The sequence below is a fragment of the Haemaphysalis longicornis genome, unplaced genomic scaffold, assembly GCF_048455015.1.
Source record: "Haemaphysalis longicornis isolate Haplotype H1 unplaced genomic scaffold, Haemaphysalis longicornis Haplotype H1 scaffold_6, whole genome shotgun sequence".
Lineage (NCBI taxonomy): Eukaryota > Metazoa > Arthropoda > Arachnida > Ixodida > Ixodidae > Haemaphysalis > Haemaphysalis longicornis.
This window is the reverse complement of record NW_027526407.1, coordinates 43275971-43289824: the sequence shown is the minus strand read 5'-3', so window position 1 is coordinate 43289824 and position 13854 is coordinate 43275971. Positions and strand designations below refer to the sequence as shown.

Here is a 13854-nt window from a genome sequence, read left to right as displayed (position 1 = left end):
TACCAAATTACCAAATACACATGTTCAGTTATAAGACGTAAAAGCACAGAAAAAGAAAAGACAAGCAAGAGCAACTGTGCAGGTTCCAACTAGTAAGGATCTATATTATGGATCAGCATTGATGTTCGGAGTGGTGATAATGGTCGTCCAATTTTTTTCGACAAGATGCGCGGTCAGTGCATGATACTATGTATATTGTCGGGTAGCGAATTCCAAAGGGTTATTGCATTGGGAAAGAATGAACTTGTGAATGCCGATGTTCGACCGGGTAAGTGTGCTATTGGCTGGGTGTGATTTAGGCGCGCTGACGTGCGGTGGGCTGGTTTTAACAATTCATGCCTGGATTTTGGATGATAGTAGGCCCCATGAAGGAGGCATAAATGTGCGGTATGATGGCGCGATACAAGTGACGGAAGAGAAATTGACTGTTTTAAAGATGTGACGCTGCTACTGGAGGAGTATTGGGAGGTGATAAAGCGAGCTGCGCGATTTTGTATGGATTCTAGGTTAGTGGTCAGATATACTTGGGATGGATGCCAGATTGATGACGCGTATTCAAGTTTTGGTCTCACAAATGTTAGATAAGCAAGTTTTTTTATTTCTATGGCCGCGGATTTTAGTTTTCGTCGGTGCGTGTATTGTCTTATCTAGAACCGTTCCTTTTCCGCGATTTTCAAGGAACCGTTTTGACGCAATAGAAACCTGGTTTCACGCATGCACCATGTGTATAGAAATCTCATTAGAGCTTTCCGGTCGACCGACCGGTCTATGGGGAAATGCAATAGTTTTTTGACAGGATGTCCCCGGTCCCACTAAGAAAGCTTTCGCTTTATTAAAATGCCTATTGTATGTGCTTTAGGTCTCTAATACGGGCACACAGACTAATTGGGAAAGAACAACTTCTTCTCACTGTATCGGCAAGAGTCTACTCCTACACTTTCTTTCAAGTCCAGCTATACCCGAAACAGTAGAACAAAAATTTTTTTTTCTCCAATATGGACATTCTCTTTCACTTGTTATGTCGAGTCTACGAGAATGACGAGCACGACAAGAGAATGACTAGTTGAGGCTCAGTTTAATCTGCCCTTATTTAGTTGCGCCTGTCTCCCTTATAAAGTGATATACCGGTGTAAATTTTTTATTATTTTGCCGTACGTGATGGAGGTTACCACCGGCCCCACTGTATTTGGGCCAAGCTTTTCATTTCTGAACCATAAAGAAGGAACATGCATTTGCAGTCGTGACATTCAATTTGCAGTATTTCATTTATTGGGGCAGTGAGGTTTTTTTTTTGTATTACAAAATGGGTAGAGCGTTCAGAAGCAGTGTCGAGTATAAAAGTTTACAAAAAAAAGAATTGTTGAAACAAATACTGGGTTTTATTGCATGTGACAGTGTGACTGAGTGCAATTTCAGGAGTGTACAGTAATGGAAAAATGAAATGAGAGCACGGAAATATGAGCCAGAACATGCAAAATCAGAGGATTGGATAGTGGAGATAAAATAATGGCTCACTAGTGGTATATTTAGAAAGACACATTTTCAATCTTTGTTGCTGTAATAAAGCCATGCGACAATTTCACTCATATGGAGAGAAATCATGCTATTTGTGTGTTCTGGTCTTATTTTCATGTTCATGTTTCATTTGTCTATGAGTTTACAATATGTGGAGTTTACAATATGTGGAGTTTACGATGTGGGGAGTTTACGATGTGGGGAGTTTATGATGTGGGGAGTTTACAATATGAGGAGAATTTCATCCGCATGTGCTCATGATGTTCTGCGTTAGTGCACAGATGACTGTAATACTGCAGACAATACAGCCAAGCCCTTTTAAAGCACCCAGTTGTCACTCATGCCCACGTTTTTGTGGGAGGAAAGAGTATGCAAAAAAAAGCCGCTAGTATTCTGTGTCCCTGTGACAAGGGCGGCAGTCGTCGTTTTAACAAGAACAGTTCGTAGGCTAATTCACCGGTTCTCACTTGCATGCTGTGACATCAACCAACGACCTCGAAACCTTCCATGTTCATTTGGTGGGGAACTGAATGTGAGCCACGACGACAGTATAGTCGCTAGAAATGTAGCTAGTCTGCCATGTGCGACAGTTTTTTTGTTACAATTGCATGTACTAGTCGCAGCAGAGAGCCTGCGAAGAACAGCACACTGCTTGACTGCAGTGTCCTCTTATGGCACCTACCACGTTTGCCATTGAGGCATTTTTAAGAACTAAATTGCTCTTTCAAGAATTTTTTACCTAATTATTTGTTTTCTTTTTTTTTTTGCCTGAATCAGATTTTTTAGGATCTTAAGACCAAAGAAGTAATAATGTCAGTTCGCACACTGTGGCAGTTAGGCGATCAGTGGCATGCAAAGTATTGCTTACGATTTGAAAATGCCCAGAAAAAAATTTTTAGGCCGAAAAGTGAAAAATAAAAAATTAATAATAAAAAGACATTAAAACAACAATTTTGTTTTTAGAAAAATGTTTAGAGAGGAAACATGGTCAGGAAAATTAGAGCGCACTGTAGTCAACCTGTATGCTGTTGCCCTGATGGCTTTGACTGCGAAAGGGTCTGTGGTGAGGGCCTCGAACGGCAGATTAGCCAATTTTTTAGGGACCATACTGAAGGGCTGGAAGTTAGATTGCATTGGCTTGGATGCAATGCTCAAACAGAAACATGTTTGGCTTGTCTTTATTGGCATGAAACGAAGTTGTCGGGCAAGAGATAAGCAATTAGCGTTGCAATTTCCTGGTGCTCCACTTATGCAATGCAACTGCGTAGCAATTTTTCCGGAATATTTAGCCATGCCCCCCCCCTCCCCCCCTTTATTAACTTGACGCAAAAGTAGGCAAGAAGCAAACAGAATTTGGTGGGGAACTTTCGAATAGGCACTCGCAACAGTCGAGGAGATGAACTCGTGGGATTTGTGGAGAGGAATAACCTGAGGATAATGAACACATTCTTCCGCAAACGAAAAAACAGGAAATAGACATGAAAAAGTCCCAGTGGTTCAACAAAAAATGAAGTTCACTTCATTTGTAGTGACAATCCAGGAACTAGGCCAGATTCGGAGCAATGATCATAGGATGGTTTGAGGCAAAGTAAGGCTGAATCTCAAAAGAGAAAGAAGGAAACTCGTAAAAAGTAAGAAAACCAGCATGAGGTCGGTCTAAGACAGGAAGCAGGAATTCGAAATAACCCTGAAATACAAATTCGAGCTTCTAAACCAGGGGAAAGAAAATAGTGCAGACAGGCTAAATGGCAACGTAACAACGGCAATTACAGAATCTGCACCAGCTCTGGGAGAAGCAGCATATAGGAAACAAACTCAAAAAATAATTCAGAAAACGATGCAGCCAATTGCGAAACATAAGAACATGAAAGTGTCGAGTAATGCAGATCAGACTGCATTAGCAGAGCTCTCGAAATTAACAGAAGTAAAACAAATGCCATTCATGCGTACAACATGGCAAGAATCGAGGAAACACTGGAAACAGGAGGAAGCCTAAAAGCAGCAAGGAAGAAGCTTGACATCGGCAAAGACGGAATGTATGCACTCAGAGACAAACAGGGTGATATAACGCACAACATGGATGAGGTAATAAAAGTAGCAGAACGATTCTACACCTGGCTATACGCCAGCAACGTTAGACCAGGGGCAACCACTCAGTATGCAAGCTTTGCTCGCGAAGTCCCCCTAATGACCAAAGACGACATTGGAAAGGCTCTGAAGTGCATAAAAAGAGGAAAAGCTGCAGGTGATGACGGCATAATCGTAGATCTTCTAAAGGAGGGAGGAGATATTGTACTGGAAAAGCTTGCTGCAGTATTCTCGGAATGCTTAAGGACCTTCGAAGTAGTGCCGATGGCTTGGAAGAATGCCAACATAATTCTGATCCACAAAAAGAGAGATAAGAAAGACCTTAAGAGTTACAGGCTCATCAGCCTACTCTCAGTTGTATACAATACAAGCTGTTTACCGAAGTAATAGTTCACCGCATAAGTGACAGCCTAGATTCTCAACAACCCAGAGAGCAGGCTGGGTTTAGGAAAGGATCCTCGACAATAGATCATTCTTGTCATCAATCAAGCATAATAGAAAAATCTGCAGAGTACACCAAACCTTTTTACATAGCATTTATAGACTACAAAAAAGTGTTTGATTCAGTACACACCGCAGTAGTGCTACAAGCATTAAAAGACCAGGGAATAGAGACCTGGGGCGGTATTCTTGTAACTGTCCCTTTTGAAAACGTCCCTTTTGCGTCCCTTTCATCGTGACGTACTTCCGGTTAAGCAGTGGGCTTTGGCAGTAGGTTTGTCGCTCATGCGTTACGTCACTTCCTGTTGTTTGCTTTTAGCCAATCAGGGCTTGCCAAAAGGGACACTTCTGAAAGAGACGCAAAAGGGACAAAACTCGAGAATACCGCCCCTGCATAATACTTCGAGACGACATATATCAAGGATGTACGGGCGGGATAATTCTTCACACGCAAAGTGACAAATTCCCGATCCAAAGGGATGTGAGACAGGGAGACACCATGTCTCCAAAACTATTCACAGCATTCCTAGAGGGAGTATTCATAAGGCTTGACTGGGAAAACATAGGATTACGGATAAATGGGGAATACTTGAGCCATTTCAGATTTGCAGACGACTTAGTATTGCTAAGGGAGTCTGCAGAACACCCGCGAAAAATGCTTGGGGAACTACAATCAGAAAGCAAGGCCATGGAACTGAGGGTAAATATGAATATAAACTTCGCGCGTGATAACCTTCTAAAATGTGCTACTTGTCACCGTTTTAGTTTAAGTAATGTGTTTAAATATTTTTGGTTTTCATGTACAAACATTGCACTTTAGTGTCACAGTTGCCAGCACTCATCTTGCTGGTTGGATGGCCTGCGGTAGAGCTAAAAAATACTGTTTTAAATGTGTCGCGATGTCGCCAGCAAAAACAACTTTGCCAAAAGTTTTTTTTTTTTGGGGGGGGGGTTGAAACTTTTGTGTCGAAAAACAAGTCGGAGGCCAATTAGACCTGCCGAAAACACAATCGGTCCAAATGGAACCATTTGCATTTCCAAATGGTTCCAATTGAACCAATTGTGTTTTTGGCAGGTCCAGATAGTCCTCCATTTGTTTTTTTAGACTGGTTCGTTTAAGGCTGTTCTTCTGTTAGGCCCGCAACCATTGTAGGCAGGTGTAGCTTGCTTTCTTGATCTCGCGAGTTTTTTGCCACTTCAGGGGGGGTTTTGCTTGAGCCCTGTTATAAATTGTTTTCGACAGACTGCACTGCTCACGTGACACGTTGCATTTTATGCCATGCACACAGAAATCTTCTCCCCGGCCCATGGGACTTTTTTGTCATTTTACAACGAATGTGTTCACTGCACCTAATAATGTCATTTTCACGGCGCGCTGCTGCACGGCAAAACAAAATGTCGCTCGCAAAAGATGCCCATGACGCTGACACATGTAAGAGCACTCCTACAAGTTCTCTCTCTCTCTCTCTCTCTCCCCCTCTGCAGGCTGTCCTGCAAGCATGGTTTAAAGCAATGTTCCCATCAATTCCCCAGCATGGAATTGTAAACTAGTGTCGTTAAATACCACTGTCAGACGATGTGTAAATAGCTTTTGAGGCTCAATTCGGTGCAAGCTGCCTTGGGTGGTGGGTGCATTGGGTGATGACTTGCACGAGTTGTATCTAGAGATGGTTCTAAAAGGGAAAGGGATGGTCAATGAGGGAAAGAGGGTGATTGCGGGGGTCACTGGTCTTAACCCAAAAAAGTTTATTTTTGCAGTTGTGATGATGAAAATTGAGGGACTAATGTAGTTTTTCATTCTGATTGTACTATATAAAAAATTTGTTTTTTTGTAAAACAAATCCATTCAAATTTATTAAGATTTTTATATTTGATTTTTTGGCAGCTTTTGTGAAAAAAGTTGGTAGAGTGATGCAGCTGAACAAGGTGCCTGTGAACTGTGCACAAATCAAGGAGTGCAATAAGACTAACATTATCATTCTATTTGGTCTGTAGCAGAAGTTACGACCGTTTGAAGTTTGGCCTTGGAAGACAAAACTGGTTTTTCTGGTTCCCACCTTTGAAGCTGAAACTTCAAACGGTCGTAACTTCTTCTACAGACCAGAGAGAATGATAATGTTAGTCGTATTCCACTCCTTGATTTGTGCGTATTTCACTGGTGCCATGTTAAGCTGCATCACTCCAGCAGTTGTTTCACAAAAGCTGTCAAAAAATCAAATAAAAAAATCTGAATAAATCTGAATGTAGTCGTTTTAGACAAACAAATTTCGTATCTACAATTAGAATGAAAAACTACATACATCCCTCAATTTTCATCCTGATCACTGTAAAAATAAACTTTTTGATCAAAGACCCATGTGCATACCCCCTTAAACATGTGAAAAATGTAAATGCGGGATTGAAACTGGGTGATTTTTGTTGATCCTGTGTAATTTTTCGCTGCATTTAGCCACGTTTTGTGGATTGTCTCTTTGGACAGAAATGTCCCGTGAGGCTCATTTATTTGGCTGGCTTCAGTGCTGGAGCAGAAGACGTACTAATTGCCGAACTGTTGTTGTTGGCTACGCAACTTAGTTAATTTGCTTTTTATCCGAAGCTTGCAGTAACTGCTCAAGCTTGGGAGAGAAAACGCTGGGTGATTTTAACACCTGCCTTTACAGGAAGCAGTGTGGTTTTTTTGTAGTACTTCGACCAGCTTGGTTTGGAGTGGACGTATTTTGGGGTCATGATGAAAGCATTTTTGTTGGGGCGGAGTCCGCATTACTGCCGGCCCAGTTGAGCTGTTCGTTTCGTCGTCAGACGTGATGTTGCCAAACCTTCAGAGGATAGGGAGGAACAGTTGTGGCTGCTGAACATGCTTCGTTTATTACAAGAGTGGCCGTCAGTCGGCCAAGACACTTGACACACTTTAGGCCATAACCTGATCAGGTTGATCATATGCTGTCCAGAACTCTCTTCAATTTCCTGTCAAAGAACCGCGGGTGTATAATAGTCTATAGCTTTTCCCATGCTCCTAGTAGCTGAAGGGTAGCCCTGGCATTTGAGCACCAGATTTGCATTTGAAAACAACTTCTGTAAAAAGGTTTGAGCTTGAGTGTGGGACAAAGCTTTGCAATTTGAATAAGCCAGTCGCAATTGCAAAATAATTGTGCAAGCCTTGCCAGCTGCCACAGGCCGACGATTGTATGCTATTGACTGTGCGCTGTGGTTGAGTAGGAGTCGCACTTACGGACATGAATCGTCGATGGCTCTGTGGAAGGGTGAACAGAATAAAAGCTGGTCAGGTGGTTTTCTTTTTTTTTAAGTTGGAGCCTTTATGGACAACGCAATCGTGCGATGACTCATCTTAAAAATTCCTTGTGTGCACACGATGTTCGCATGCTACATTTGGGCTCGATAGCCCCAAATGGCCAGTTGGCGCTGCACTTGCTGCTGTTTACGTAAATTTCTCACGCTTATTGTACTAAAAGATGGCAGCCGTAAGGAACGGTGACGTGCCTTTCTTTCGCGAATGACGGGCATGCCACGCTTGTGAGGTGACCATGGTCTGTGTGTAGTTTCTTTTTTTTAGTTTCACGAACGTTGTTGTGTCAAGTACAAGTATTTAATTATAGGAAAAACACTTTTGAGATTGTATAGGATTGAAGCAGAGTCTCCAAAATAGGCGTCAAATGTTCCACTGTTCTACCTCAGCGCGTTGCCAGCAGCGTGCGTCGCTGACAACGTATCGCGTGACAGGTGGACGTGACAATTGTGTGAGTAAAACAGGTGTTTGTTAGCCTTGACCAACTCTAGTTCTGGGGAATCTGTGGTGTGAAGCGTTGCCAGTCATGTCAAGGTAATTCACTCCAGAAGACGCAGAAACGAAAGCGAAAAGGCACAAGAGCGATATAGCAGTAAAGAAGTCTGATTACGTATGGCTAAAGGAAGCCATAATGCTTTTGCTTTCGAAGCACATAAGCATTAAGTGCCCCAAGGAATTTTTTTGTAAATCTGCCTATGTAATTCAGTCTTTTTGCATTAATGATGGGCACAATTAACAAATCAGAGGAAAGTCAGTTGCACTAAATGCTTCAGTACTCTCGCTGTCCGGTGAGATGTTTTGGCGTGCACCGCTTCTGACCCCAACAACGTACTCAGTTTCCTTCCTCAGGGTTCATGCATGGTCTCGTGACAAGGTGTGTAAGATATCCTTAAAAAAAAGGGCTAAACGTGTGAACACGATAATGCATAAATGTGCTGGCAGCAAACTAACAAACTAAAAATTAAAGCTGTTGCACTCAATGTGAAAGCAGTCGGAAGTGTACAGCAGTGATTCGCCATAATGGGCTGTAGCGCCGTTATGCACTCACTGCTACCACCCAATGCCATTCAAATTTCCCGCCTTCGCGGTGCTCGCGCGCCCCTTGCCTGAAACTGCGCCAGCGGGAGTTCTGTTCTTTTTGTGCTTGCTTTTCCTCCCGTACGTGCCGGTGTTGCACTGCCACTTTTTTGCTTAGTATCGCAAAAACCAACTGAACGAGCGTTCCTAACTGAACACGGGCACTGCCAGTTTGTTACGTGTACTTTGCCTCAAATGTACCGACAGTTTTCTTTGCACTAAACAACGGGGAGATGTATGACAAGCGCCAGCGGTTCACGAGTTTCAAACGCTTGTGACTATATAAACCGCTTGGCTTTCGAAGCCTCTGGGTCACACCTCGACACCGAAATGGCGTGTGGCTCTGCTTGGGTCCAGCCAGTGAGCTACGACAGCAAGGCGATCAGTGCTCTGCACTTAAAAGTGTTGGGGTTGGTGGAGCGCGGACTGTGCAAGGACTACATTTGCGCGTTACCCCTAGTGCATAAATGGAGCTAGCCAGTTTTAGCATGGACCTCTGTCTTGAGACGCATAAAGGCAGTGCTGACGAATATTACGGCAAAAGATGGCATATTCAAAATAAGGGGGGGGGGGAACTGTGGTAACAAAGTTTTCAGCATAATTGTGAGCTTTCTACAGTGCAAGAAAAAGTGATATTTGGCTCAGACGTTCGTCCTTGAGCGCAAAACTTCGCAATTTCCCCGGTTTGTTTTTGGGGTTCAAGATGTGTTAACTTAAACCTCCGGAAATATTGTAACCTATGATAAAATTGCACGTCAAATTGTATGATTTGCAGCTTCTTCCATGAAATTTTTCTTGGCACATCCCATCTCCTCCCATATGCAACTCAAAGCCAATCGCATCTTCAGAGAGCATGGATTGTACATTCTGCAATTGCAGTATGAAAATAACACGGTTTTTAAAGACGATATTCTTTCTTGGGCTACTTAAACCCAGAAATTTTGGCCTGTCTGTCTGTCTGTCTGTCTGTGTGTTGGTTTGTCCGTCTGTCTGTCGGTCTGTCCGTCTCTCTGTCTGTGACTCGATTCAGCCACCCAGCCAAAGTGAAACAAAATCTGCGCAATAGTCTTATGTACCCACATCTGAATCTAAATGCCCAAGTCCAGTGTCAATGTTCATACTTGTCAACATTGTTGAACAAGAGCAAAACATTACGCAAACATGAGGCAGCAAATCAATACATAAGGGGTATTTGCAGTGTTCCTTTAAAAAAAAATTCATGGATGCTTGGTTTTTGCGATAGCAAATGATATTCTACATCTACTGCAGAAAACCGCCACCTGCTGCCCGCGCTCCTGGTGGCATTTGAGAAATCGCATGGCAACAGCAACGAAAGGTTCCACTAGATCATTTCCACGGTCTGCTTGGAATGCTCGTGCAGTAGGGCAACGTGGTTCTATAAATGTTGAAGTAGGAAGCCTCGGTTCACACGCGTCTCCGCCGTACGGCAGCGCTGCCATCGAGGCACCCGGCCTGGAGCAGTGGGACGCAGTAAATTTAAATTGACTTGAGCAAACCTCTAGCATGTTATCTTGTGATGCAAGAGGAACAGCATGAGAGGTGAGCAGGAAATCAAAGGGAGGCATTTACTTAGCAAATGTCGACAAAGACTATCGTCTTTTGTCGACATTTGCAACGAAAGGAGAAGATAGGTGGCCAATTTTTATTGCGACGTGTAAAAAGAACAAGGTGAAAATTGTGCTACACCGCTCAGGGACGTAGCCAGAGGGGGGGTTTGGGGGTTAGAACCCCCTCCGAAATTTTTTCCAGGCAGCCCTCGAGCCAGACGTAATGCCCCTTTCGGAAAATATCCTCCCTTCCGATAACCCATAACCCCCTCCGAAAAAAATTTCTGGCTACGGCCCTGACACCGCTAATTGCCCGCAAGTCAGTAGAGTCTGAAACCATGATGGCTTGCATTTAGCTTCTCGGCCAGTCCCCTCTATGAAGACTTTGACTGTGGCGAGGTGATGCTAATTGTTTTGGGGCCCGACCACTTGCGCATCAACGTAGGGGACAGCAAAAATTGACAGTTCACATTTGTGGTGCCTTCGACTGGAACCCACTCCAGTGGAATTCTCCAGTCTCGGTGTGCAACACACCACCGTCGTTCCCATTCACTAGTGGCTGCCGAAATGCATTGTTCGCCCCAGCCAAAGACGCCACTAGCTTCATGGTCAGTCCTGTTTTGGTGAAAATGAAGCAGACAGTGGGGATGATTGTTTGGCTGCTGCCTGTCCATATGTCGGTGAAGACAACTAACTATACTTTCATTTAACTTATTAACCTATCCTCTGCACTGACAAAGATGAACTGATGGTTGTTCTGTCTACTGACTGCCTGTATGGCAATGGTGACCGTCACAAATGTTTACATTTAGTTCTTGATTGCTTGGCCGATCTCCTGCATCAACAAAAATGGCACTAACAATGGTGACAATTGTGATGGTTTGCGCTAATTTCTTTGCCAATTGCTTGTGCCTACGAGGACTGCAGTTTTTACAATGATCATCGTTTTTGAGTTTGCTAAGTTTTGGCCACCTTAGCAGTGTTTGCAGCAAAAAAAAAAGAACACTAAAAATTAGCAGTTTGTCTTGTGAGGTGAGCCAGGAGGCATTTATTACGGAAAATGTTTTTTTTTAATGATTTGCTGGATTTTTGCTGGGCTGAAACTGATTTTGTTGGAACATAGCGGTACTGTTGTACCTCAGTGGGGCCTTTATAAAACATTCATATGGAAAGGAAATGACACTCTTCACGTCGAGCCTTTGTGTTGATTTTATTCTACTCTAACCTCTTCTTCACTTCCAAAGCGTTTTTTTGAAAGCTGTTCCATTGTATAAAAAATGTTTTTGCGTAGCCATTTTTGAACAATGTGCTTCAGCGATTTGGCTGTGCCATTTTCGCGGGCATTAGCATACCAATTTTCTTGAGAAAGTACATGAAATGACCAAGAACTTTTCCGAAACACAAGCAGATGGGACTCCTTCCTTAAAATTAACCCAAGTCCTCATCAAGTTACAGTGCTTGAAAAACTTTATCTGGTGGATGCAGTGCAGCATCACTTGGATGAAGATTACACGAACAGAAGTGTCATTAAGCTTAACTTCTTGGACACCGCCTAACAAACCGCTACTGGGTTCCTTGTAGGCTGTTTCTAGTTAAACCCTACAAACTATTTTCATAAGTTCTAACCGGGAACGGTTTTGTACAACCGTTGCACACTTGCACACCAGCTAGTGAAACGAAGGGTCTTTATCTGACTTCGCAAAGTTTTTTTAGGCCAGAAGGCTTAAAGGGGCCATGCAGACAAAACACAAGTTTGGTTCATTCGAAAGATTGCCTCGTTAGAATCATACTGACACCACCTTTAACGTAAACTTCTCTCAAATAAGCTATATAATTAAGAAAAAAAGGAATGGCCACACGACTCACTAGCTGATTTCCCGCACTAGAACATATGACGTCATATACACAGCCGTGTGATTGGCCGAGGCCGGCAAAAGAAAACGCAAGTTAGGCAGGTCTTATAAGCTTGCCGAACAAGCTATTTGCAGTCAAGTGTAATGCATATTCATTTTATTGATGTAGGAATAGTGGGGTAAACAATGGAAGTTACGAAAGTAGAAGTACCAGTGCATACTGTTTACTATGCTTGTTACGGCTGCACACCAGTGTGGCGCTTTGGGGTCGCCTTAGACTACACTGGCCGTTTGGCGTAAGCGACATTGGGGCTCTTCGATTTACAGTCTCGGACTCGCCGTGGGTAGTCCGCGGGTAGTCCGAGGATTCCCCGAAGTCATAGGGATACGTGGGGAAATCGAATGCCGGACTGCTTCTGGGGGAGTCCGCGGTGAGTCCGAGACTGGAAATCGAAGAGCCCCATTGTCTTATGTGACCCCGTTTGTCGAGCACACCCCATGTTTCGTGAAGTGATTACTTTCTACAGTAACAAAAACAAGCCAGGCGCAAATATGGTCAGAAACAAAGCAAAGGTGAATAACGGTGCAGAGCGGTATGGTGGCGCCATCCAGGAGGAACGACGGTAAACACGGCCCTGCAGCCCACTACAGGCTGAACTGCGCACCAGAAGTTCGCTTGAAGACCTGTTTCATGTGACGTCATGGCAGACATCGCGGAACACACGATTTGGCGGGAGGATCAAAATTGTAAACTCAAATTGATTAATTTCTCGGTGAATAAAGCATCACTTGCTTCCGGGAAAGCTCTGGGGGCACTATAAGACACCAAATCTTTCAAATAAAACAATCATGTCGTAGGGTTTGTGGTGGTGTTTTGAAGGTCTACAAAGCGCTCACTGGGACAGGGGAAAAATAAAAACCTGTTTTGCAGTGATGCGACGCTCAGAGCATCTCTTGTCGGCGGCCCTGTCCTTCCTGCGTGCGTTCGTTGTTGTCCGCGAGCGTCTGTTGTCCGCAGCCACACTCCCCCTCTCCTCTCCGATAGCAAACACTCTCTCGCGAGGGGCATTGGATTGGATTCGATTAGATTGGCTTGGCTTGGATTTGGATTGGATTGAAGTGGATTGTGTTGGATTGTGTTGCGTCATAGCCGCAGCACTCTCTCTCTCTCCGCGGTCTCCTCTCCTTTGGGCGCGCTGCGCATATAACCTATAACCGGTGTGCCGCTCTCCGGCGGCCTTTCGGTCGACGGTTGCTCTCCGCTTGCGCTTGAACCCCCCTCAGCGTCGCATCACACCAGTGTTCCCGCGAGGGCAGGTGGGCGTATTCATTTTTTTTGCACGGGGCCCAAGCTGTACAGGAAAAGGGGGAAAGGGGGGGGGGCATCGCCTAAAGGGCACAAGGGCAAGTGTGACATTGTCATGCAACAGCTTACACTCGCCCCTTCTAGCGGAAGGTTCAACATCACTGTCATTGCGGCACCATTGTCTGTTCTCTTCACGAGTGTTTCTCTCTCTCTCTCTCTGCTCTCTCTTGCAGTCGATGCAGACGAAATCAAAAGGCTGGGCAAGCGGTTCAAGAAGCTAGACCTTGACAATTCCGGGTCCCTGAGCATCGACGAGTTCATGTCCTTGCCGGAGCTGCAGCAGAACCCACTAGTACAGCGCGTCATAGATATATTCGACACGGACGGAAACGGGGAGGTCGACTTCAAAGGTGACTACTGTTCTTCCTTCCCCCCCTCCACTGTCTTTTTTACGTCTTAGGGAAGGTATCTCCTGCATGTTCGTCGATTTGCCGTTTTTCTGGCGTGTTGGGCAGCTGAAGGTGGCCAGCCTCTACAGCACCAGCCATAGCTGTCTACAACTGGCTATAAATAGATGTAGCCAATTATAGCCAGTTGTAGCCGGAACCATCTGGAACCTGTTGTATTTATTTCATAATTTATCTGTAGCCAGTTTTAGCCATCCTTTTTTCGCGTGTGTTGTGCACTGGAGGCATCAAGCAT

General features: G+C 44.2%; 1 protein-coding gene across 3 annotated transcripts in view; it reads left to right on the top strand.

The window, feature by feature from the left end:
- The window catches only part of LOC144142537 (calcineurin subunit B type 2), a 34743-nt gene that overhangs the window by 11255 nt on the left and 9634 nt on the right, over positions 1-13854 (top strand). For 2 of the 3 annotated variants that reach the window (XM_077674120.1, XM_077674119.1), the window contains exons 3-4: positions 5334-5476; positions 13386-13562. In XM_077674120.1, the coding sequence (XP_077530246.1) occupies positions 5380-5476; positions 13386-13562 (274 nt within the window). In that variant the 5' untranslated portion in view covers positions 5334-5379. The remainder of the gene's footprint in view (positions 1-5333; positions 5477-13385; positions 13563-13854) is intronic. The other variant, XM_077674121.1, reaches the window with a different exon arrangement.